The sequence below is a fragment of the Heliangelus exortis genome, chromosome 29 (genome assembly GCF_036169615.1).
Source record: "Heliangelus exortis chromosome 29, bHelExo1.hap1, whole genome shotgun sequence".
Taxonomy (NCBI): domain Eukaryota; kingdom Metazoa; phylum Chordata; class Aves; order Apodiformes; family Trochilidae; genus Heliangelus; species Heliangelus exortis.
Genome location: NC_092450.1, coordinates 1,395,311 through 1,416,762, shown reverse-complemented (window position 1 = coordinate 1,416,762; position 21,452 = coordinate 1,395,311). Strand labels below are relative to the sequence as shown.

At 50.2% G+C, this 21,452-nt stretch overlaps 1 protein-coding gene across 3 annotated transcripts in view; it reads left to right on the top strand.

Annotated features, from left to right (window-relative positions):
* Positions 1 to 21,452, top strand: part of LOC139788327 (acid-sensing ion channel 2-like) — a 489,262-nt gene that overhangs the window by 381,111 nt on the left and 86,699 nt on the right. Inside the window, exons 1-2 of one of the 3 annotated variants that reach the window (XM_071728222.1) lie at positions 13,067 to 13,100; positions 13,913 to 14,263. The exons of 1 other annotated variant lie outside the window; for it this stretch is intronic. In XM_071728222.1, the coding sequence (XP_071584323.1) occupies positions 14,177 to 14,263 (87 nt within the window). In that variant the 5' untranslated portion in view covers positions 13,067 to 13,100; positions 13,913 to 14,176. Of the gene's footprint in view, positions 1 to 13,066; positions 13,101 to 13,457; positions 14,264 to 21,452 lie in introns of those variants that run through there. One more of the 3 variants, XM_071728221.1, reaches the window with a different exon arrangement.

The following is a 21,452-nucleotide window of genomic DNA, read 5'->3' as shown; positions in this document are numbered from 1 at the left end:
TCCTAATCAGGCCCATGTTATTTCCTCAACAAACAGGGGAATTTGCTCAGACTATTCCCCTTCACACAACTACTGGTAGTAAGGTGATGGAGAGATTGTAATTAGAAAAGCAAGCAGAGTGTGTGTACACAAACCCAACTCCTGGGAAGTGTGGAGGAATCTGGGGCGGCTCTGCCAGTGCCTGGATATAGAAGCCCAGAGTTATTCTGGTAGCTGATTCAGTCCCTTTCAAGATGCAGGAAGCTGTTACTCATGATAGTAGCTCCAGGCCATGTGCTCATCTGAATTTCACCACCAAGCTCACGTGGGTGCATTAGATTTACACCAGCAAGAAATTAATCTGGTCCACATCTAGAGATACCCATTGGAGTTGAGATGATCCTGAGCTGCACTGAGGCCACTTCTCAGGAGGATGTGGAGTGGTAGGAGAAGGGGGGAAGGGTTTTAAACTGAAAGAGGGGAGATTTAAGTTGGACATTAGGAAGTAATTGTTTGGAGTCAGGGTGCTGAGCCCCTGGGTGCCCAGGTTGCCCCCAGAAGCTGTGGCTGCCCCATCCCTGGCAGTGTTGAAGGTTGGATGGGGCTTGGAGCCCCCTGGGCTGGTGGGAGGTGTCCCTGCCCATGGCAGGGGTGGCACTGGGGGGGCTTTGAGGTCCCTTCCAACCCAAACCAGTCTGTGGTTCTAGGATTTTATGATTCTGTGTTTTACCTTTCAAGTCTCTTTTATACTGGCAGAGAAGTACAAAGGGAGCTGTGTGAGGAGCTCCAGCCACAGCAGACTGGGCAGAGCATCTCTGCTTTAGTTATGAGCTGCTGCATCCTGAAGGGTGTTGAGTGGCAGCCAAGCCTCAAGGAGCCCAAGAACAGACACCCTAACAGGGCTGGGATCAGAATCCTGGCTGCCCCCAGCACCCATCGTGCTGGGAAGTTTGGGTGAGTGCAGCTTTTGCTCAGAATAACAATTTCTTCTCCTTGCCCTGATGCTCCCTGTGCCCCACAAGCTCTGTACAGGCTCTGCCTGGGGCTCACAGTGCAGAGCAGCATCCTTGCTCCTTCCTCCAGCTCCTTAGTCCAGTAAATCCAGTAAAGAAAAAGCTTTCACTGGGCTGCAGTGAGTGTTTGGTGCTGGCAGAGATACAAGGAGACAGCAAGCAGCTGATTCGTGGCATTTTGAAAAAAAATAAAAAACAACAAAACCCCATCATTAATATTTATCTCATTTGATATAAAAAGATGTTCACAAATCTTCATAATGCTTAACACAGGGGTTGCTATGGGGTTATTCATAATGTCCCCATTGATTCTGGTGTCCACAAATCCCTATCCAGGGTGGGTAAAAGGCAGGGCAGTGACTGCTGCAAGCACTGGGTGAGGATGTGGGGAGCTGGGCTCACCCCCTGCTCCTGCCCAGGAGGTTCCTGAGCAAGGCCAAGCCCTGAGCTCTGCTGCAAGCCCTGGAGCTCCTTCTCAGAGGCTCAGGGAAGGTCCCTGCACACGTGGTTTCCAGCACAGAGAGATTCTGGATCATTTTGCTTTTACCAAGTTGTTATTGAGCTGAAATCCCTGGCAGGCTCGTGGGAAGCTGCTGGGTTGGGACATGTCCCACTTTGCAAAGTCTGGAGCAGAACACAAGAGTCTGCAGTGGCTCTGTGACATCAGGGGGACTCTGTCAGTACCCTGTGTCTGACAGGAACACAGACCTAGAGAAGAGGACAGGGACAGGAGGTATCTGTTCCCCTCATTCCCCTCAGATATTCCAAGAGCAAATATTTTAGGAGCAACGGTTTTAAATCCGAGAAGAGCAGCTTGAGATTGGATGTGAGGAACAAGTTGTGTCCCAGGAGGGCAGTGGGACAATGGCACAGGCTGCCCAGGGAGGGGGTTGGGGCCTCATCCCTGGAGATGTTCAAGGTGAGGCTTGAGGAGGCTCTGAGCACCCTGAGCTGGGTGAGGGTGTCCCTGAGACTGCAGGGCTGGGACTGGGGGACCTTTGGGGGACCTTCCAACCCAAACCATTCTATGATTCTGCTCTGCTGATGATGCCCCTGGGCTCAGGCTCTGGCACCCAGAGGTAGCAATAGCCCCCAGCTGATGTTTCACAGCTCCTGCTGTGGATCTGTTCACTATTCTGCTTGGGTTGATCCTTATCTGCTAATTTTATTTGATGTTCCTGAGTGTGCCTCAGCCCCTGGGTGCTCTCAGGAGGAATGTTGGTTTGAGATCCAGAGGATCTCCTGATCCTGGCACTGGGGGCACTGGTATCCAAACTTTTTGCTAAGCACTGGGAAAGCAAGAACAAATTCTCACCATTCTCACCCTGGAGAAGCAAAGGGGAGGGAAATAACTTGTAACTTCCAGGCTCACCTCCAAGGTGATGGCCAAGGAATGGATTGCACCCCAGCACCAATTTGCTGCTGGGTCTCCACACGAGAGCTGCTGGAGATCAATGCCAGCTGTCCCAGGCTCAGATTTCCAAGCAGAAAATGTCAGCTTTCCCTTGAGGTGGGTTGTAAGATCAATATTTTGAATACTTCCTTCTTTTTCTAAGGTCAGCATGAGGTATTTCCAGTTATCACAAAGAAGTGCCACATTACATCATCTGGAAGGGGAGAAGAAAAGAAATTGGAAATACTGATTATTTGTCTTGTGCAATTCTTCTGGGAACTGTTCCCTGGGGACTTACTGCATAATGTGATACCAATAAACGTGAGGGAAAAAAAACCTCTCATGAAAATCACCCACCATGAGGAACAAAGTCAAGGTGTCTTAGTGTCCAGGTGGAAGGGTCTCATCTTGGGCCCTTTCTGTCCTGCTCAGAGATGTGACAAACCTCCTGTGTGGCCATCCTGGGGGGATGGGGGAGGATGCTGCACTGATATTTAGGAATATCTGGAAGGAACACAGACAGTCCTGCTTTTCCTCTATTTTGTGGAAGGTTTGAAGGAGGATTTAGGAGCAGAATATGCAAACTGGTAGATTCCCAGCTGCTGATTCCCCCTGACTCCCATCACCTCCCATTGCACCGAGGGGAAAAACCATGGGGATGTGTTTGTTCCCCAAATTTTAAAGCCAGGCACGTTGGCACAAATTGCTTCCTTGGAGCATTTTATTTACAAGGTTAATGGCAAAATTAAAACAACTCATGTGATGCTGTTGAAGCAACTCCTAATCTTGCAGAGAGAGAGGAGAAAGAAGAGGGGACTGGGACTGCTGAGAAGGAGAGCGTGGGGGGGATCAGAAAGGATTTGGTAGGTGTGCTGGGTGCATTTACTGTCAGCCTTTCTCAGTTCTCCACAGAGGTTTTACACCTTCAGGTATTTTGTTTTAAAATATCAAGTCAGAGACAAAAAAAAAAAAAAAAAAAAAAAAAAAGAGAAGAGAAAAACATTGAGATGGCATCTCAGGGAATCATCCAGCCCATTAACCATGGCTCAGAGAACACCAAAGCACCATGTGCACCCTCCTCACCCAGCCACATCCAACAATTTAGAGAGTGGGAGAGAGTGGGAGAAGGGAATGAGGAATGCAAATGTCTGCAGTGTTCATGGGGCTGCTGCTAGAGAGGAAAATAAAAAAAAACAGGAATCTTCACCCTTGTGCCTTGTTCTGTGCCTGGAGCAAACTCACTTCTCTTGGAGGGCCAGGAGAATTGATTCAAATCTTCCCAAAAGGCCTTGACAAGGTATTCTCAGGGAAACTGATTCTGACAAGATCTTTCTTTGTGTCAAGGCAGAGTCAGTCCCTGTGTCCATCCCAGAGGAACCTGCTTTCTCTGGCAGTTTTCTTTCTTTGAGGTTTCTTCCATCTAAGAGCTCCTTTCGTTTTGACTTCCCACAGGATTATATGAAAGAAGAAAGCAGGTAATTTTTATAAAAATTTTTTAAAAGAAGTAATCAGCCATGAAATAACCCAAATGCTGGAGCCTATAGGGAAATGTTAATAAAAAAGTCCTAACTGGTTTGGATAGGAGAGGGGACACTTGCCCTGGGCCAGGTCCCACTGTCCTTCATACTGGACCAGCCAGCACCTGGGATCCAGGGGAGCCAGGCAGGGAAACTGAGGCACGGAGCAAGTTGTCCAGCTTCACATCTCAGAGCAGGTCTGGCAGCCCCAGTGTCCTCCCCATGTGTCCCAGGGGCAGCTCACAGCCAAAGGAAGAGTTGCAGCAGAGCCTTGGGAGCCCAGCAGGGTTTCTGGGGGTTTTTCCACCTTTTTCCTTGGCTGCCACCCAGCCATGAGCCCACCCAGCCTGGGATGAACCCGGGGTGAGGGTCTCACACTCAGCTCACAGCTCCAGAGTCCATCCTGTCATTCCTCTGTGCTGCTCCTTACATCCTTCTTTTTAACCCTGGCCACAAATACTTCCTTCAAAACAAGCCCTGGAACCAGATCCAGTGGGGATGGGAGCTAAAATTCTTCCAGGCTCGCTCAGAAGCTGCTCAGGAACTGCAGAGGTGGCTTTGCACCTGGGGGGGTCTGTGCCTGACCCCAGGGTGGGGACAAGGGGGCTGCATCCTCCTGCACCCATCAGCAAAGTTACAGCATGAGCAGAGCTGCTGGATGCAAAGTGCAGACACCTCCCTTTTGTGGGACTCCCTTTCCTCTTCCCTGTTCAGTCAGAGGCTGTGAAGGGTGAGGGGCCAAACCCTGTTTCCCACTCCTCCTCCTGGGACAAAACCCCTTGAAGTTGATAGGGAGGGAGCCAAATTTCCTCTGCTGAGAAAGCAGAATCTAGCCCTAAATATTCAAAGTTTCCTGGTGTTGGGTTGTGGGTTTAAATTTTTATTTTATTACTTTTTTTTTTTTTTTTTTTTTTTTTAAATCAATGTCATTTTTTTAATTACATAACTGCAAAAAAAGCATCAGAAAAAAACTTCGAGCTGGTGCTTCTGTTTTATCAAACCTTTTCTCCATTAGGCTTCCCACACAACTGCTGTCACCCATTAGCCTGCCAAAGGAATGGGAGACAGATCCTTTCTGTTTGGCAGCTCAGCAGGTAGCACTTCCCTGCCCCCAGCCAGCCAGGACACCCTGCCAGGGACACTGGGGATAGGAACAGTCTTTCAGCCCTTTCAGGAAAAAAATCACAGGAAAAAAAAAGATAAAAGCCCTTTTCTTCTGCTGGTGCTGGCAGAATTTGCAGCAACCTGGAATTTGCCTGGGTGGGAACTGCTGAAACAAACCCAGGTGAAACACAGGAAAATTCCTATTGAATACAAAAGGAATGGAAGCAGTTTTGGGACTGTCAGAATTCTGCCTTTGGAATAGTTTTGGAGGCACTTTTTTTTTTTTAATTTTTTATGGAGAGGGGGAGTTTTTTCTGATGCAGAAAGGCTTTGTTCCCCTTGGGAAACATCCCTGGAAATCCCTCAGTCTCTGCCAGCAGCTGCTGTCACCCCGCAGTCAGCCCGGGCCGTGCCGCAGGGTGCAGGGACCAGGAGCAGAGCCAGATCACAGCAGAATCTGCTGGAGATTTGCCCTCCTTCTGCCTCCAGCTGCATCCCCCAGCTACACCACTAAGTTTTTAATAATTGCATTTATTGGTTTCTCCCAGTGTGACCTCTGCACTCAGCTGGAGCCCGTGGTGTGGGAGGCAGGGGACACCCACCCACCCTTCCCCAACACCTCCCCACAGCCTCCATCTCTCTCCTGGTGACCATGCTGTGGGTTTCTGAGCCTGCTCCTGGCTATTTCTGCTCACCACACACAGACAGACACAAATTCAAAACCAACCCTCAGCTACAATATTTGCAGCAGCCAATCATGGTGCAATTCTCTGAGCCACGAATCATTCCCAGGAGCAAATAGATCTGGGGAGGGTGGAGGTTTCAGTGGCAGCTTTTGGGGTAGGTCCTGCCTGTGGGACTTCTCCAAGGTTGCTTAATCCTTAAAACCCCAGCCAGAGGCTCTGTGAGGAGATGCCAGGCTGGCCCAGAAAGTTAAATATTTGCCTTCCAGCAGATGACCCTCAGGCAGCAAATAAAGCAGCTCCAAAGCTGGCCCCAGTGCTGTGAGATGCAAGAGGTGACTGTCCTGCTTTATCCCAACCCATCTGCTGTTATCCCCCACTGCTGGTGTCAGGAATGGGGCTGTGGAAGCCTCTGCCTTGGCTGGTGTTTGAAATCATAGCAGCAGGTTCAGGAGGAGAAAGGGCTCTTTCCTACCTGGCTCCCAGCGGAGTCTTCAGATACCTAGGAAAGGCAAAGAATAAATATTAACTTAAGAAATTGCTCCTTTAATTTGCTTCAAGAAACAAAACTTGCTGGGAGAGGTAGAATGTTCAGTCCCCTTCAGCATCTCCCCACAGGGCAGCTTTCCTCTGGGGTTGCTGGCTCTGGGGAGTTAAACCTCAGAAAAAAGGGCTCAGCAGATGAAGGGTGGAATGAAGGCAGGAGGTGAATCTTCTCTACAGACAGAGGAGGTGATGTGAAATATTCACCAGGACCCATCCTGGCCATGGGGTGACTGCAGGGGCTGGTGCCACGCTCAGCCCCAAATGTCCCTTGGGAAGCTCCAGGTTCCCATCCTCCAGGTGCTGTTTCTCCTTGAGATGTGACATCTGAGAAGAGGTGAGGTGCAGAAGAGCCTTCAGACCCACTGTCACTCCAGGCTTATGCCCATGGAGTATCCAAAATCATCCCCCCAACACAGGGGAGCAGGGATTTACTTCCCACCCTTCCCACTTTCCCATCCCACCATCCCAGATCACCATGTAGGTGATACCAACCCCCCCAGGACCTGCTCAGAGCCCCCCAGCCTAGGCCCAAAGCACTGAATTACAGATTTCAATATAGTGAAGCAAGCTTAGAGGATTTTTTTTTTTTTTTTTTCTCTTTCCCTGGCTTCTTTTTTAATTAAGCCAGAAAGCCTCCTGTGGCAGGGAACACGGAGCAGTAAAAACCTGTGGAGCGTGATCAACCCCACGAGTGAGGCAGGCAGAGCATCACCCCTGCACAGCCCCTCAGAAATAAAGATGGGAGCTAAAATACCAGGAGCTCACCCAGCAAAATGCCAAGCCACTCCGAGCAAACTTCAGCCCTAAAAAAAAAGAAAAAAAGAAAAAAAAAAAAAAAAAGAAGAAAACAAAAAGACAAATAAATGGCAGCAAAAAAAAAAAAACCCCAAATGGCTGCAGCCCTGTTCTGTGGAGAGCTGCCCCAAGGCACTGAAATTCAGAGATGCAGCTCTCCAAAAGGAAGATAATAGGCAATTTAATTTTTTTCCTCCTGAAAATGGAATAATTTCTCCAGCCTCTGGATGTGTCTCACGCATCCCCACCACCACCCCCCCATTCCTGCAGTCCTGGTGTTTTCTCTTTTCTCATCTCTGCACTTCGTGGCTGGCTGCAGGATAACTCCAGCAGGGCCAGTTAATATGGGAAAAGGCTACCAAAAGCTCAGGTATCCCATGCCAGCCTCTTATTCTGCCTTTCTCACCCCATTTTCCTACAGTCCCTCAGACAGGATTTGCTCCAGCTCCTTGCCTGACCCTCTCCTGCCCAGCCCTCTGAATGCTTCACTGTGGCTGAGCTAAAACTTTGCAGCTGGCCAAGCCTTGGGGCTACCCAGAACTGGAGAGGAGGCTCTTGACCAGCTCTGCCAGCTCTGGTCAGCAGGATGGTGGCCACAGGGCCACCAAAATGCATGGAGAGCATCGCAGTAGGAGGTGGAGTTGTCCCCATCTTGTGACCAGGGTACAAGGTGCCCCCTGTGCACTGACAGATTTAGTGACTGCAACAGAAAATGAAGCTTACTGACAGGAAGAGGCTGTGAAAACTTTGCTTTTTCATTTGCTCCAAAGAATTCATGTTAAAATTAGTGCTTAAGAAATCCAGAGGTATTTTCATTTGTTTCACTCCCTCTCCTCTTCAGCTGCGAAATGGAAAATAGAAAATAGGAAAGAAAAAAAAGAAAAAAAAAAAAGAAAGAGACAAAAGGGAGATAATTGGGAGGCTGCCAGCTGAGGGGTTTAAAATAGATTAAAGAGATTAAAATCATTCCTCTTTTCTACCTGCAGAAGAAAAATACAAACATGTGCATAAACACAGGCAGAGATAAATGTGTACATGTATTACCATGCTAGTGCTCCAAGGAAAGGCACTGAATGATGTCAGCAGATGCCAATTAACCTTGACCCTGCTAATTAGAGGATATGGGACAGCCCTGTCACGTGTGGTGTTGCAAAGAACCTTTGAAAACCTACCCTGGATTTCCAGATGTATTTCCAGCCCAGGCATCAGCCCTTTCCAGCCTTGTGTCCCCCTGTCCCCACCAAAAATCTGGGATGAAGGAGGAGTAAATCCTGTGAAATGTGCAGGGATGGAGCACTGCTGGAAGGGCAAACGTGACACAGCCAGGTCCCCCCATCCCAGCTGAGATGTGGCTCCTCCTAAAATCTTTCTAATTAATCCTTATCAGCCTCCTGTGTAACCCTAGAAAACCTCATTTTTATTTGCTTTTCACACACTCCGAGTCCCAGTGCAATCCCCAAAAGAGCAGCAGCATCTTCACTCACTTGGGCATTTGTTTGATGTCTCTTGGGTGTTTTGTTTTGGTTTTCCTGTACACATGGGAGGCACAGCAAACGAGATATCAAAAGTTTCCCTATTTTGGGATCTGAAAGCAGAGTTGTAAAATGCAAATGGTTTTACTACTCCACAGATGCCAGCATGCATGCAGCAGATTAAGAAATAGGCTACTGACACATTATTTATGGGCCTTCAATATTTTAGCAGGGATTGAGTATTTCACCTCCCTCCATTAAAAGCCTGCAGCCCCAAATCACTGCAGCCCCAGATAAATCCCTGTAACAGCTTCAGCACCCGGCTGCACCTCAGAGGGTTCTGCTCTGAGACCCCTCAATTAATACGAAGAATTTACAGCTGGACACTCAATCATTTGTTTTTCAAAGAATAGGAAATGAAGGGGGAAAAAAAACAAACAAAAACCTCTTTTGGAATAAAAGCATTGTCTGGGGGGTGGCTGCACCGTGTTGGTTCCCCTGAGCTGCACTGATCTGGGTTTGCAGCAGGGAGGGTCTGACACGTTCTCTGGGATGTGAGGCAGCAGAACTGGAGTTCAGGCTGAGCTGGTAGCTTCCATGGAAACCCCTATTTCCCAGCATTTTATGACTTTCTCATAACACGATGGCTTTGGTGGGGATTGTGTTTTTGCAGCAGTTAGGCAAAGCAGAGAATTATTATGGAAAAACCAGAGCACGACAGAGAAGGTTACCCTAACCCTAACTCTCCTTTTTCCCCTTGATTACACCAACCTGCTGGGCAGCAGTGCCAGGTCTCGTTGTGTTTTGCTGCCCAAATCCCATCCCAGCAGGGCCTGTGGGCTGTGCTCAGCCTTTGCTTTCTGCCCCAGTACCTCCAGTGAGACAGGAGGATGCTCCTGTGCAGGGGAAGGATGTCCCTTTCCAAACCAACAGTGACTTGAACCCCCAGCCTGGGGACAACCAGCTTTTTGGCACCTGCCCCCAGTTCTCCTTGGCTTGAGTTGCTGAGAGCTAAAATCAAGCCTGTTGTCCTTGAGAGGCTTTGACAGTAAAAAAACCCAACACTGCAAGTTGGAGATCTGAGTGCTGCACCCTCTGATCCCTGTAATCTCTCCTCCTGCTTCCATGCACTAAACCTGCTCTCACCCAGCTGATCACAAAGCTTTCCTGGAGCTGATCCTGAGGACACTCACAGGGTCATTACCCACACGTAACTTGGGGTGCTGAACAAGAGATAAGCCTGCAGCCCACTTGTCCACCAGGAACTCCTCTGGGATGGATAAATCCATCCCCTGGGATGCACTAATTCTGCTCAGAGGGGTGGAATGCAGCTGCAGCCCTGCCAGCCAAGCCCAGAAACCTTGGAAGCTTTTTCTCCACATGCACATGGAAATGAGGAAACAGCCTCAAGTTGCACCAGGGTAGGTTTCAATTGGATATTAGAGAAAAATTCTTGACTGAAAGAGTGGCCAAACATTGGAGGAAAAAAAAAATCCAAAAATCATGTGGAGATGGCACTTCCAGACATGGATCAGTGGGCACGGTGGGGCTGGGCTGGTGGTTGGATTTGATGCATCACCTTTTCCAGCCTTAGTGATTCCATGATTCTGTGATATCAAGACCTGAACTTTTAACTCAGCATCTCCAGGGCTCTGCTGAATGGAACATTTGGGGTTTTTCAGCTTGTGAGTCACTGAGTGTCCAGAGGGAAAGGTGTTTGGGGTTGAGCTTTCACTCCTTTTTCTCCCTTATGGGGTGGATTTAGTAACAGTAATAAAAAAGGTCCAGCTGGAAGAAAGAATTATTTACTTTCCAGGGGGGTTGAAACGTTTATTTAATCCTTTTTGTCTTAACCTGGGCTGATGTTTGAAGTGAAGATGATGATTCAAAAGAAGGCGATGCTTTTGGTTTAGGAAAACTTGAGAATATTTGTCTTTTCTGTACCTTTTGGGAGCACATGGGTGATGTCTTGTGGGGAGAAGGGTAGGGTTCACCCAAAATGATTCATTAAATCTCACCTTCATATTTTACTCTCCATCAAAACTCCATTCTCTGCCAGAAGCAGCAAACTCACCCACCCCAAGGGATAATTTTACAAGTGACTTAATTAATAAGCAATGTATATTGAGTCCAGCTCTATTATTCCTTCCATGCATTAAGTCCAATAAGCTGCTCTGGCTGCCCAAAGAATTAACCAGGACCCTAATGAAGTGAGCAGAGGGGCTGAGTGAAAGGAGCTGCTTTCCCTGATAACTGGAAAACTGGAGGTGGTTTCCAGAGGGTGGGTGGCAGGGGACCAGGTGATGAAGGCTCTGAATGTGATGGTCAGGATTTGGTTTCATAATATTCTCATGGGGAAGCTTTGAAATTTCAGCTCAGGGTAAAGTTGGTCTTGATATCCTCTTCCTATTTACCATTGTTGGGGTTTTTTCCTTTAATAAAAAAGGGACTTCCTGATGATGAAGCAGGCAGGAAAACTTGAGAATTTGGGGATCTGGAAAGGGAAGTTGGAGTGGGCACATTTCAAGGGAAACAAGCAGCTTTCCACACAAACCTGCTACTCTTTCTTTTACAATCCCCTTTTGCCAAATCACTCCTACCTAAAAAAAAAAAAAAATAATAAAAAAAAAAAAAAATCAAATTAAAAACCCGTTAGAGAAGGGGAAGAGGTTGAAAATAACCAAATGGGGAAAGTCCAGGGCTGGGCTGTCCTTCTCCTGGCAGGCACTGCCAGAGAACCTGGCAGCATCCAAGCCTGTCTGTGCTGCAAGGTAGTGATGAGGCTGTGGGGGAGGGAATGTTTGAGGATGTTTCCAGTCAGGTCCCTTTTATTTCCTCTGGTTTGCATCGATCTATCGTGGGTATAAAAATCTCAGAGTCCTTCGTTGTGAAGTGGTTCAGATGTTTATTATCCTGTGAGTGGGCTGGATGGGAAAACTCCAACTGATGGCAAGAGGAGGCAGGAAAAAAGCAAGAGATCTGCTTTGAAACCAGGCTGAGAGGCTCAATGGGAGTAACTACCACGTTACAACAAATGGAGTAGCATCTGGCCTTTCCCCATTCGGTTTAAGAAAGGTCACAGCAGCTTTCCTGCTTTGGAAAGGATTCGACATGCTAAAAAACGGGAAAATTCCTGTGGCTGTGGACACGAGTCCCCTGTGAGCACGGGCACTGCAAAGCATCCGAGTTACACGAGGGAGTAAAACTGAGCCCACAGCGCGGTCTTTGTGCAGATCTCTGTGGCTCTGGCATAGGGGAAGGGGGCACAATCTCGGGGCCCCTCAAATACATATTTCCCCATGGCCAGGAGTGAGATTTTGGGGGTTGCTGCACGTTTGCAGCTTTGCCACAGTCGAGCAGAAACTCTCCGTAGGCGGCTGGAGGTAACCAGGCTGTAACGGCTCCATCTATTGGGTAAAAATACACAGCGGATCAAAATGCACACGGAAAATGAATTCAGAGGGGAAAAAAAATTCCAAAACAAAACCAAAAAAAACCCCACGAACCTATCAGAGGGGATTCAAAGCAGTTATCGCCACTTACAGCTTAATTGGACACAATTCTAGGAACGCTGCTTAGTGCTACTCGAAATGAAAAAGGAAGGGACCAGCGAGTGGCTCAGCAGCAAACCCCGGGAGATGCCACCACAGAGAACAAGTTATCGCTGCCTCGTCAAAGTGCTGGGGGAAAAGGGATCTGGGGGCTGTGTCCGACGCAAGGCAAAATGAGCTAAATGAGCCTCTGACCCCTCAAAGGGCTCCCGGGGCTTCGGAGTGACCGAGGCTGAGGGACAGCGAGGGGTGGAGGGAGGGTGATGCTTCGGTGAATGCATTTCTCTGTGCTTCCACCCATCTCTCATGGAAGCGGAGGATGGTTGAGCTGCTTTGCTACGGAAATCAGAAAGCAACCCAATCCCCCCTCCCCCCCCCCCCCAAAAAAAAAAAAAAACCCACCAACCAACAAACAAACAAGACACCGAAAAAAACCCCACAAAAAAAACCAAACCCAAACCCAATCAACCACTTTCCCCAGAAAACAACCGCTACGGCCAGCAGGCTGCAAACCCTGCCTGCATTTCTCGCGGCTTTGCTTGTGTCTGTGGTACCGTGTTTACCCCGGGGGATGCTGAAAAGCAGAAAAATCAACTCCGGCTGGAGGAGGGAGGAAGAGAGGGAGGGAGGGGAGGAAGGAGGGAAGGAGAGAGGGAGGGCTCCCTCCAAACCCCGGCCAAAGCCGAGGACAGCGGCGGTCCCGGGAGCTGCGAGCGGGTCCGGGCTCCCGCCTGCGCTCCCGGAGGATAAATAAGGGGGCGGGGGGGCCGCTCCCCTGGCTCAGCGGAGCGATCGGGGCTGAGCATCCTCCCTCCGCCTCCCCAGCGCAGCGGGGTCGGAGCCGCAGCCGGGACTTTCACCTCAAGAAAGCTTCGCCCTGCGCTTCCTCCTCCTCTTCCTCCTCCTCTTCTCCATCTCTTCTCCTTCTCGCCCGCGGACGGGCAGGGGTTTTCCCGGGGGGACCGGGGGACAGCGGCTTCCCGGGCGGGGCAGCCTGAGAGGCGGCGGGGACCGGCGGAGCGCGGGTCGGGGCTGAGCGGGGCCAGGGTAGGGGGGTCCCGCAGCGCTCGCCCCGCAGGGAACCGGAACCGGCACCGAGGAGGGGGCGGGGGGGGGGGGGAGGTGCGGAGCGACCTCCGGGGCTGGACAGGCGCTCGGTGTCGGGAAGGTCCGGAGGCGCCGAGAGCGAGCCCGGCGGGGTCGGAGGAACCTCGGGGGGAAGTGCGGAGAGCCCGGGGCGCGCCGAGCCCTCTGCTCCAGCGGGCGGCGCCCGGTGCCGGGGGAGGGGGGCGAGGCGGAGAAGGGGAGGGGGCGAAGGGGAGTAGGGGGGGGCGGTAGCGGCACCGCAGCATGTGAGCGGCGCGGGGGGCTCGGCCGGCGGCTCACGGGCAGGGCCGCCCCGCTGCCCCCCGCGGGGTGCGGGGGAGGTGGGGGGGAGGCGGCGGCGGTACCGGCGGCGGCGGCAGCGGCAGCAGCAGCGGGGCCCGGCCCGGCCCGGCATGCCGCGCTGCCGGAACTGCTGCCCGGCGGAGAGCTCGGTGCGGGCGCGGCGGGCTGCCCGCGGCGGCTCCCCCCGGCGCTCGGGGCCGCTGCCCGTCCCGCTGGCGGTCCCGGCGGGGCCCGGCATGGGGCGGCTCTGCCCGCACTGATCGCGGGGGGCAGCGCCCATGGCGAGGGGGCGCCGGGCCCCGCCGCCGCTGCGCCCGCGGCTGCACGGGCTGCGGCACATGTGCTCGGGGCGGGCGGTGGGGCCGCGGCGGGCGCTGTGGGTGCTGGCGTTCTGCACCGCCCTGGGCTTGCTGCTCTCCTGGTCCTCCAACCGGCTCCTGCACTGGCTCTCCTTCCCCTCGCACACCCAGGTGCGCACCGAGTGGAGCCGGCAGCTGCCTTTCCCCGCCGTCACCCTCTGCAACAACAACCCCCTCCGCTTCCCCCGCCTCTCCAAGGGGGATCTGTACTACGCGGGGCACTGGCTGGGGTTGCTGCTGCCCAACCGCACCGCCCGCCCGCTGCTCACCGAGCTGCTGCGGGGAGACGAGGCGCGGCTCCGCTGGTTCGCCAAACTGGCCGATTTTCGCCTCTTTTTACCCCCTCGCCACTACGAAGGCATCAGCGCCGACTTCATGGACCGCCTGGGCCACCAGCTGGAGGACATGCTGCTCTCCTGCAAGTACCGCGGCGAGCTCTGCGGGCCCCACAACTTCTCCGCGGTGAGTGCCCCAGCGTCCCCTCCGTCCCAGCCTCTCTGGGTCCTCCCCATCAAGGTCCGGTCCGGGCTCTCCCCACCGCAGGGTCTGTGATTTTCCCTCGGTGGTGGTCGGGGCACTACTCGGGGCCGGGGTGCAGCATCCTCTGGCGGGTTAGAAACAACCCCGGCAAGTTCCCCTGCACCCCCCTTCTAGAAGCCCCCCGGCAAAGCTCTGCCCCTGTAGCTGTTTCCCCGAGTGTTTATTCCTCCTCTGGACCCAAGCTGATCCTTTCTGTTCGAAGGATAACGCAGGCCATCAGCAGCGGGTGGAGAGGGGCGGGTTGCCACTTTATTTTTTTAATTTAAAATAAAATGAATGGCTCTAGCCACCCCAGCTACTTCGCTCAGATTTTTCCTGTTGCTCTCGGTTGCAGCTCCACTTTTTCCATCTCCAGCTGGGAGGGAAAGTTTCCTCGGGTGAACTCTGGCTGCCGAGGCTTTGCTGGGGAGGGGGGATTGGGGAGGGGGGGGCTGTCAGCTGCGTCCCCTCCCCCGGCTGCCTGCCAGGGGCCAGTCTGGGTCACTCAGTTTGCTGCCCGCTGAACTCCGGGTGGGTTGGCTGGGCTGTGCAGCTGTGTGGTGTTTTGTGGTGTTTGTGGCGTTGTGTGGCGTGATTTGGGTTGCAAATGATGAGCTCTGCTAATTGGAGCTGTGCCTTTCCCTTCTTTCCCCTCAGCCCCCTTGGTGGGCAGCGCTGATGCACCAGGTGGGAGTTTGCTCCTGGGCTCTGCCAGGAGATCAAACCCCTAAACTTAGGGCTCTGTTTTGCAAACCACCTGGAGCATCTGTGCTTGAAATAAAATAAATTCCCGTGGGACCCTTTGCAAGCTCCAGTGGGGTAAAAGAGGCTGCTGAATCGCAGCAGCTTTAGCTGAGAGCAGAAACTGGACTCTTTTGAGTGACTCTTCCGTACTTCATTGGTAGCAGCTGGGTGTTTATTGTGCTGGAATATTCTGCTCTTCTAATCTGTGCAGAAATACAGAAGAGAGAGGTGTATGCTGTGATGAAACACTTGCTGGTGGTGGTGTCTGTAGGGAGAGATAACTACTTTGAGCTGTTGCTGCTCTGCACGCCGGAGAGGAGTTGAATTCCCTGTTCTGTAGGCGCTGCCTGAGATGCATCCCAAAAATCAAAAGAAATTGTCTCTTTGGACTTGTCACATCAGCCTAGCTGGCTGCTAAATTGTAAAGGGGGAGGAGAGAGAAAATCCTGGCACGATGAAGTGAGCCACCCAGGACTGTTGAGTAAGTGTATGCTGCTGTGAAGATGAGCAGAAATGGCACAGTTTAAAAAAAAAAAAAAACAGTATCATATTGAGGCAGGTTTTTTCTAGCAGGACAAGTCTGGAAACCAGTGCAGTGGCATAAGGAAATTTGGGAGTAACAGACAGAAACAGTGCTCAGCCACTGGGCTGTGAAAGCTGCCTTTGTCTTCCCCTGTCCCAGGATACACGTGTGATGATGTTTGCCAGTCAGCAGCCCGCATGGCTGCAGTTTGCTGAACTCTTGTTTCAAGTTGTGGCCAGCAAGGTGAAATGATGGTAATCCCAAGGAATGTGAAGCCTGGAGTGCTGTTTTGGCTTGAGGATGCTGTGGGAGTGGTGGGGGAGTTAAGTGCAGACCCTGGTCTAAGGGGTTCCTAAATGCTCTGCAGCTGTTCTGTAGCACCCAGGAAGTCTAAAGACCATGGTTTTCTCCAGCCAGACCTGAAAAGCTGCCTCTCAAAGGTGTGAGGGAAGGAAATGGTTGAGTGTCAGTCCCTGGGGGTCTTGCTGGGTGATGGCAGCACAACAGGACCTGGCCTGGTTCACCAGGGAGTGCTCCCAGGCTCCCCTCTCAGACCTGCTGGGAGGAACTGCTCAGCTGGGAAAGTGGGAAAAATACAGAGCAGGAGGTTTCCACCTTCTTCCCATCCCAAAGGGTGGGGGGAGATGGGAGCCCCCCATGGCACCAGGATCTGCCACCCCTGCACCAAGCTGCTGTGTGAAGCAGGGTGAGGTGGGGGTTGGTGCCACCTCCCTCTGTCACCACACCTTCCTCCTCTCTCTTTTAAAGCAAAAGGGAGTGACCTCTGTGTTGTCCTTGAATAAAGACTGAGGAGCTTTTCCACCTGTGAAAAAGAGGAGATATTTTTCAGGGAGATGCTGGAAACAATTTGTCAGGGGCTGGGGGGTGTCTGCAGAGCTGGCTCTGGGGAGGGACCTTGCACCCTGTGGGGTTTGGGATGGAGGCACCAAACTTGGTGAAGGGTAAGAGCTGGGCAGCCCCAGGCATCTCTTTGAATCTGAGCTGCTTGAAGCTTCTGGTTTTCTTCTGAGTTGGGGGACATAGCACCAAGGAGGGGCAAGAAAATGATGTGGTTTGAACTGGGTGTAGAAATGGAGCGAAGTGAGTGAAAAAAGGTCAAATGCAAATTGAACAAATGATGGTGTAAAGAGCATTCTGCAGTTTGGTTGTTTTTTGTTTTTTTTTTTTTTTGTCTCAAAAGGCAAGACTGAAGCAATGCTTACAGAGTTATACCTTTCACTGGGTAAAAAGCAAAAACCTAAAGAGCAAACCAGAGCTGTTCTTGAGCAAACTAATCCTTCCTTAGATCTGAAGCAAAAGAGAAGTCTCTGGATGAGAGAGGTTTTCTCTTTTATTCTCTCCAGCTCTGCTGGTGTCTCTTGTACAAGGGATTGCCTCTCCTTTCAACCTCACTTTGTTTGTACCACGGGGGGTACAGTGGCACTTGCACTTCTGTAACGTGAAATAGCAAAGGGCTGCTTGGGAATAAAGGCAGCAAACCCAACCTGTGTTGGTAGCTTTGCTCTTTTATTCCCCAATATATGTAAATATGTGAGGGTGGGGTGGTGGTGGCACTGATTTGTGGAACTTGGTGCCCCAGGACTAAAAGGATTCAGCTGAGCATGTTCAGTTTATTTATGGGCACTCAGTTTTGAATTACCTCTTGCCTGGGCAAAGTTGGTTTTGGCATCGGTGCCAAGTCCATCTTCCCCTCACCAGCCTTCAATGGCATTAACTAATATTACTCATTTTGTGTTACTTACTACCAAAAAAAATCTAAGGAGAAACTAGGACTGAACGGTGCTAAGTGCTGCTTGGTGTGAAAGATGGGCTGGCTCCAAAGAGGGGTTTGGGGTGGTTTAATGTATGTTTGGGTCATGTTTGTTGTGGTGTTTTCCAGCTGGATGAGGATGGTTGGGTGTGGGTGAGGTGGGATACTCTGTCAGTATTTATGGGTTTATTTATTTCTATAGGCTGGATCTGAAAGCTTGGCTGTGGCACAGGGTGATGGTTTATGCATGTGTTTGACTCTTGCCTTGACTCCAAGGGGAGCAACTGCTCAGCAGTTGGTGTCCTTCAGAAACTTCTTCCAGTTTCTAGTAGAAACCTGTCAGAACTGGGAATTTAATCTTTAAAGATGGTATTTGCTGTCCCTTGCAGGAGTGGCCCCGTCTATTTGTGAGTGTCAGAATTAAGTGGACAATTGCTTAGCTTTACATTCCTTGAATTTGGGTGTTGATTCATTCATCTGAGCTCTCCTTGTTTCCTTTATTTTCAGTGTCCTGTCCTGTGCTTATTGATTTTTTTAATTTGTGAGGGTTTTTCATTTGTTCGTTTTCTGAGAAAAAGTTATTACTACATCCCCCAGGTTGGAATTTATGGGCTGGTTACTTCATCCTGATTTAATAACTTCCCAAATAAAACTTGTCCCACCTGGGACACTGGAGCTCATGAAAGGGATGCCCACTCCCATCCCTGTCCCACTACAAACCCTGCTGAAGGTCAGGATTCACAGGGCTGCTTCAGAGGCTCTGCAGTCAGTGCCTCTCAGTGTTTTTCCTTTGCTCACCATTTCTTTAAAACACTTTTATTTATTCCCAGAGCAGGAACTTTATGGGTGGGGTAGCAGAGACCTGGGTGCTGCTCCGCTGCAGGATCCCAGACTTTAAAAAAAATATTCCTCCATTCAGCAATAGCTTAAAAATATTCACACCGTGTCTAGGGTGATGCTGACACTCATCAGACTAAATTAATGAGACGTTTCCAGGGCTGGGTTGACGTTGGCTTTTGTGGGAAGAGCTGGGCCACCAGCTCAGAGCCTCTGGAAGCACCAGATTTAGCACCACTGTAACTAATTGCTCAGTAATTCCAGCCTCTGTGTGTGGTTTTGTTTGTTTGGGGATTTTGCTCCTCTACTACAAACAAACTGTTTTGCCCACTTCCTTTTTAGATCCCCATTCTGCTCTATTTTTGTTTTAATTATTTTATAGATTTTATTTTTTTTATTTATTTTTTTTTTTTAGCCCCAGTTCCAAACATCACTTAAATCTGGCTTGCTGTTGCTTTTGGAAGGGAAGTGGGTTGTGTTTAATTATGCTGGTGTGGGGCTGAAGCTTTAAATATGCTCCTGATTTGTACAACTGCCATTTAAGGGAATTCTGGAGCCAGTTGGATTCAGTCTCACTCATTAAAGCATCGGTGCCAAGTCCATCTTCCCCTCACCAGCCTTCAATGGCATTAACTAATATTACTCATTTTGTGTTACTTACTACCAAAAAAAATCTAAGGAGAAACTAGGACTGAACTGTGCTAAGTGCTGCTTGGTGTGAAAGATGGGCTGGCTCCAAAGAGGGGTTTGGGGTGGTTTAATGTATGTTTGGGTCATTCCTGCACTGGAATGAGATGTTCTTGTTTTCCTGCAGACTTGGGTGTTGGGGTGACTGTGACTCCACATACATTGGGAAGAAAAGTTGTGAGGAACTGGCTTGGAGCTGATTGCTGGGTCCTGGCTGGGTGTGAGGTGATGGAGAAGAGGGGTAGGGACCAAGGACCATTGCCTGGCTGGGGTCACACGAGCTCTTCCACAGCAGGTTTGCTCTGGAGAGTTTGAGATCCCAAATAAATCCATGGTGCAAGGCAGGCTGGGCAGAGTGCATGGTCTGGGCTCCCAGGCTGTTTTTCTCACTTTATTTAATCTGTGAGGTTAATGCTGGCAGAGAATTGGCTCCTCTGGTGGTGGCCAGCAGCTCTGTAGGGCTTTTAATTATTGTATCATTGTGATTTTGGTGTCTGAAATGGGATGGGGCTGGAATGTGGGTACCAGAGTCCTTTTTATCACTTTTTTTTTTTTTCCCCAGCATGTAGCCTAAATGATCTTTTCTCCTGGGACTGACAGACTTCCTTGGCAGAGCACTGGTGGACAAATGCCACCTTGGTGCTGTAGTGGGGTCTGTAAGGGCTTTTGCTGTGAGATTTGGGTGGAGGGATGGCAGGGTGTTAGCTGAGAGAGGAGGTGGGTGCAGTGCTGGGCAGGACAGCCCAGGGACTGGGGAGGAACTGGAAGGTTCAACCCTTTGGTGTGGGGAGCTTGGCTTGACAGTGGCAGGAATTGCTCCTGGGTTTCATCAGTATTTATGGATCCTTGGAGCTGGAATTAGCCCTTTGATGTGCTCATCTTCACTGCTCTTGTCATCTGCCAAAGCACTTTACACTTCTTGGCATCTGCATGGAGAAGGTGCACGTTTTGTTTTGGAAAGGACTGGTCCTGCCTCCCAGTTCTGCCTTTCAGGAGGTGGATTGGGTCTGGTTCAACCTCTCCTCCCCTACAAGAGACTTAGTTTGACTTTTTTTTATTGATGCCCCCTCCCTGGAGGTGTTGAAGGCCCCAGGTTGGATGAAGCCCTGGGCTGGTGTGGGGGGTCCCTGCCCTTACCAGGAGGGTGAATCTTCCAACCCAAACCATTCTGTGATTGCCTGATATTAGAACTTTTTGTGATGTAAAACACTGAAAACATTTTGCTTTGGCATCATCCTGACTGTTCACCTTCCCCTAAAGTGGATCCCATATAGTCAGATTTTCATTCCAATGGAATGATTTTTCCATAGGAAACTGGAGATGCTTTGAAAACTGCTGTTGGAACATTTTTAGGCAATTCTTACTCAGATTTTAGCTAGAGATGTTACTGGTCCCTCTCAGCACGGTGCAAACCTGTCAGGCATGAGGAAGCCAATACACAATTGCAATAAAATTCTGTTTTTCCACCTTCTGTCTTTGGAGCATCTCTTTGGAAGAAAACTGCTGACAAACTGAGGAGAGCATGCAGGACATTGGCAATAAAAGAGGCAGAACCAAAGGAGCTGTGGGTGTTGCCCAAGCCAAGGGTGGCTGTGAGAGCTCTTTGGGAGCCTCTGGTGAGGATGTGGATGGGATGAAACAGAGAATTATGGACTGGAAAGCTTCAAAAGTGAGGGTGGGTAGAAACTTGCCTAATGGGTCATCTGCTGGAGAGAGGCTGTGGGGAACAATCCTTTATTGTCTTGTGGATAATCAATGTGGTGCAGCAAAACTTTGACTTTTTTTTTTTTTTTTTTTTATTTGAAAAATGACATTGAGTTTTAAAGGTTGGCATAAAACTGATCTGAGGAACGTGCTTCACTGCAGGGTCAGCACGGCTACCTCTGAGCTCCATCAGTGCACCCCAGTGGGAAGGCCATGGGGAAATTTTTCCAAGCTGACACAGGGATGTGCTGCCCAGGCCCTTGCTGTGACCTCTTCAGGCTGTGCAGGATGAGGGTGTTCACAGAGACCTCCTCTGCCTGCTTAATTTAGGGGGGAAGAAAAAAAAATAAAATAAGGAAGGTGGTTTGTATCTTATGGTTTCTATGGTTTTTATTTTTTTATTTATTATTACTTTTTTGAAAAATAAATAATATTTATTTTATTATTTTTTATTATTGTTATTTTATTTTATTTTTGTGGGTTTTATTTTTTTAATTTTATGGTCTTTATTTCTGGGTGGTGCTTGGTGTGGAGAGTGGCCCTGGGCACTGAATGCCTCCTGGTGGGGGGAGCTGCACTTGGGTCATTTTTCCTCTGGCTTTGGCCAGAAACTGGCCTGCAAGAGGAGGACCCTGTGCTGTAGAGCTCCTTGCTGGGCTGGTGGATTGTGTGGCTGGAAAGGGAGGTGGGATTGCAGCCTCCTGGCCACCAAATCTGGGAAGAGCAGGGCTGGGTTGTGCTCATGCCAATACCTGCTCCTTCTGGTACATCCTCATAAATCCTCTGCATCCCACTTGACCTGGGTTCAGATGCAATCAAGCATTTAACCTTTGTGCACTGATAAGTTTTCAGAAAACCTGGGTGAG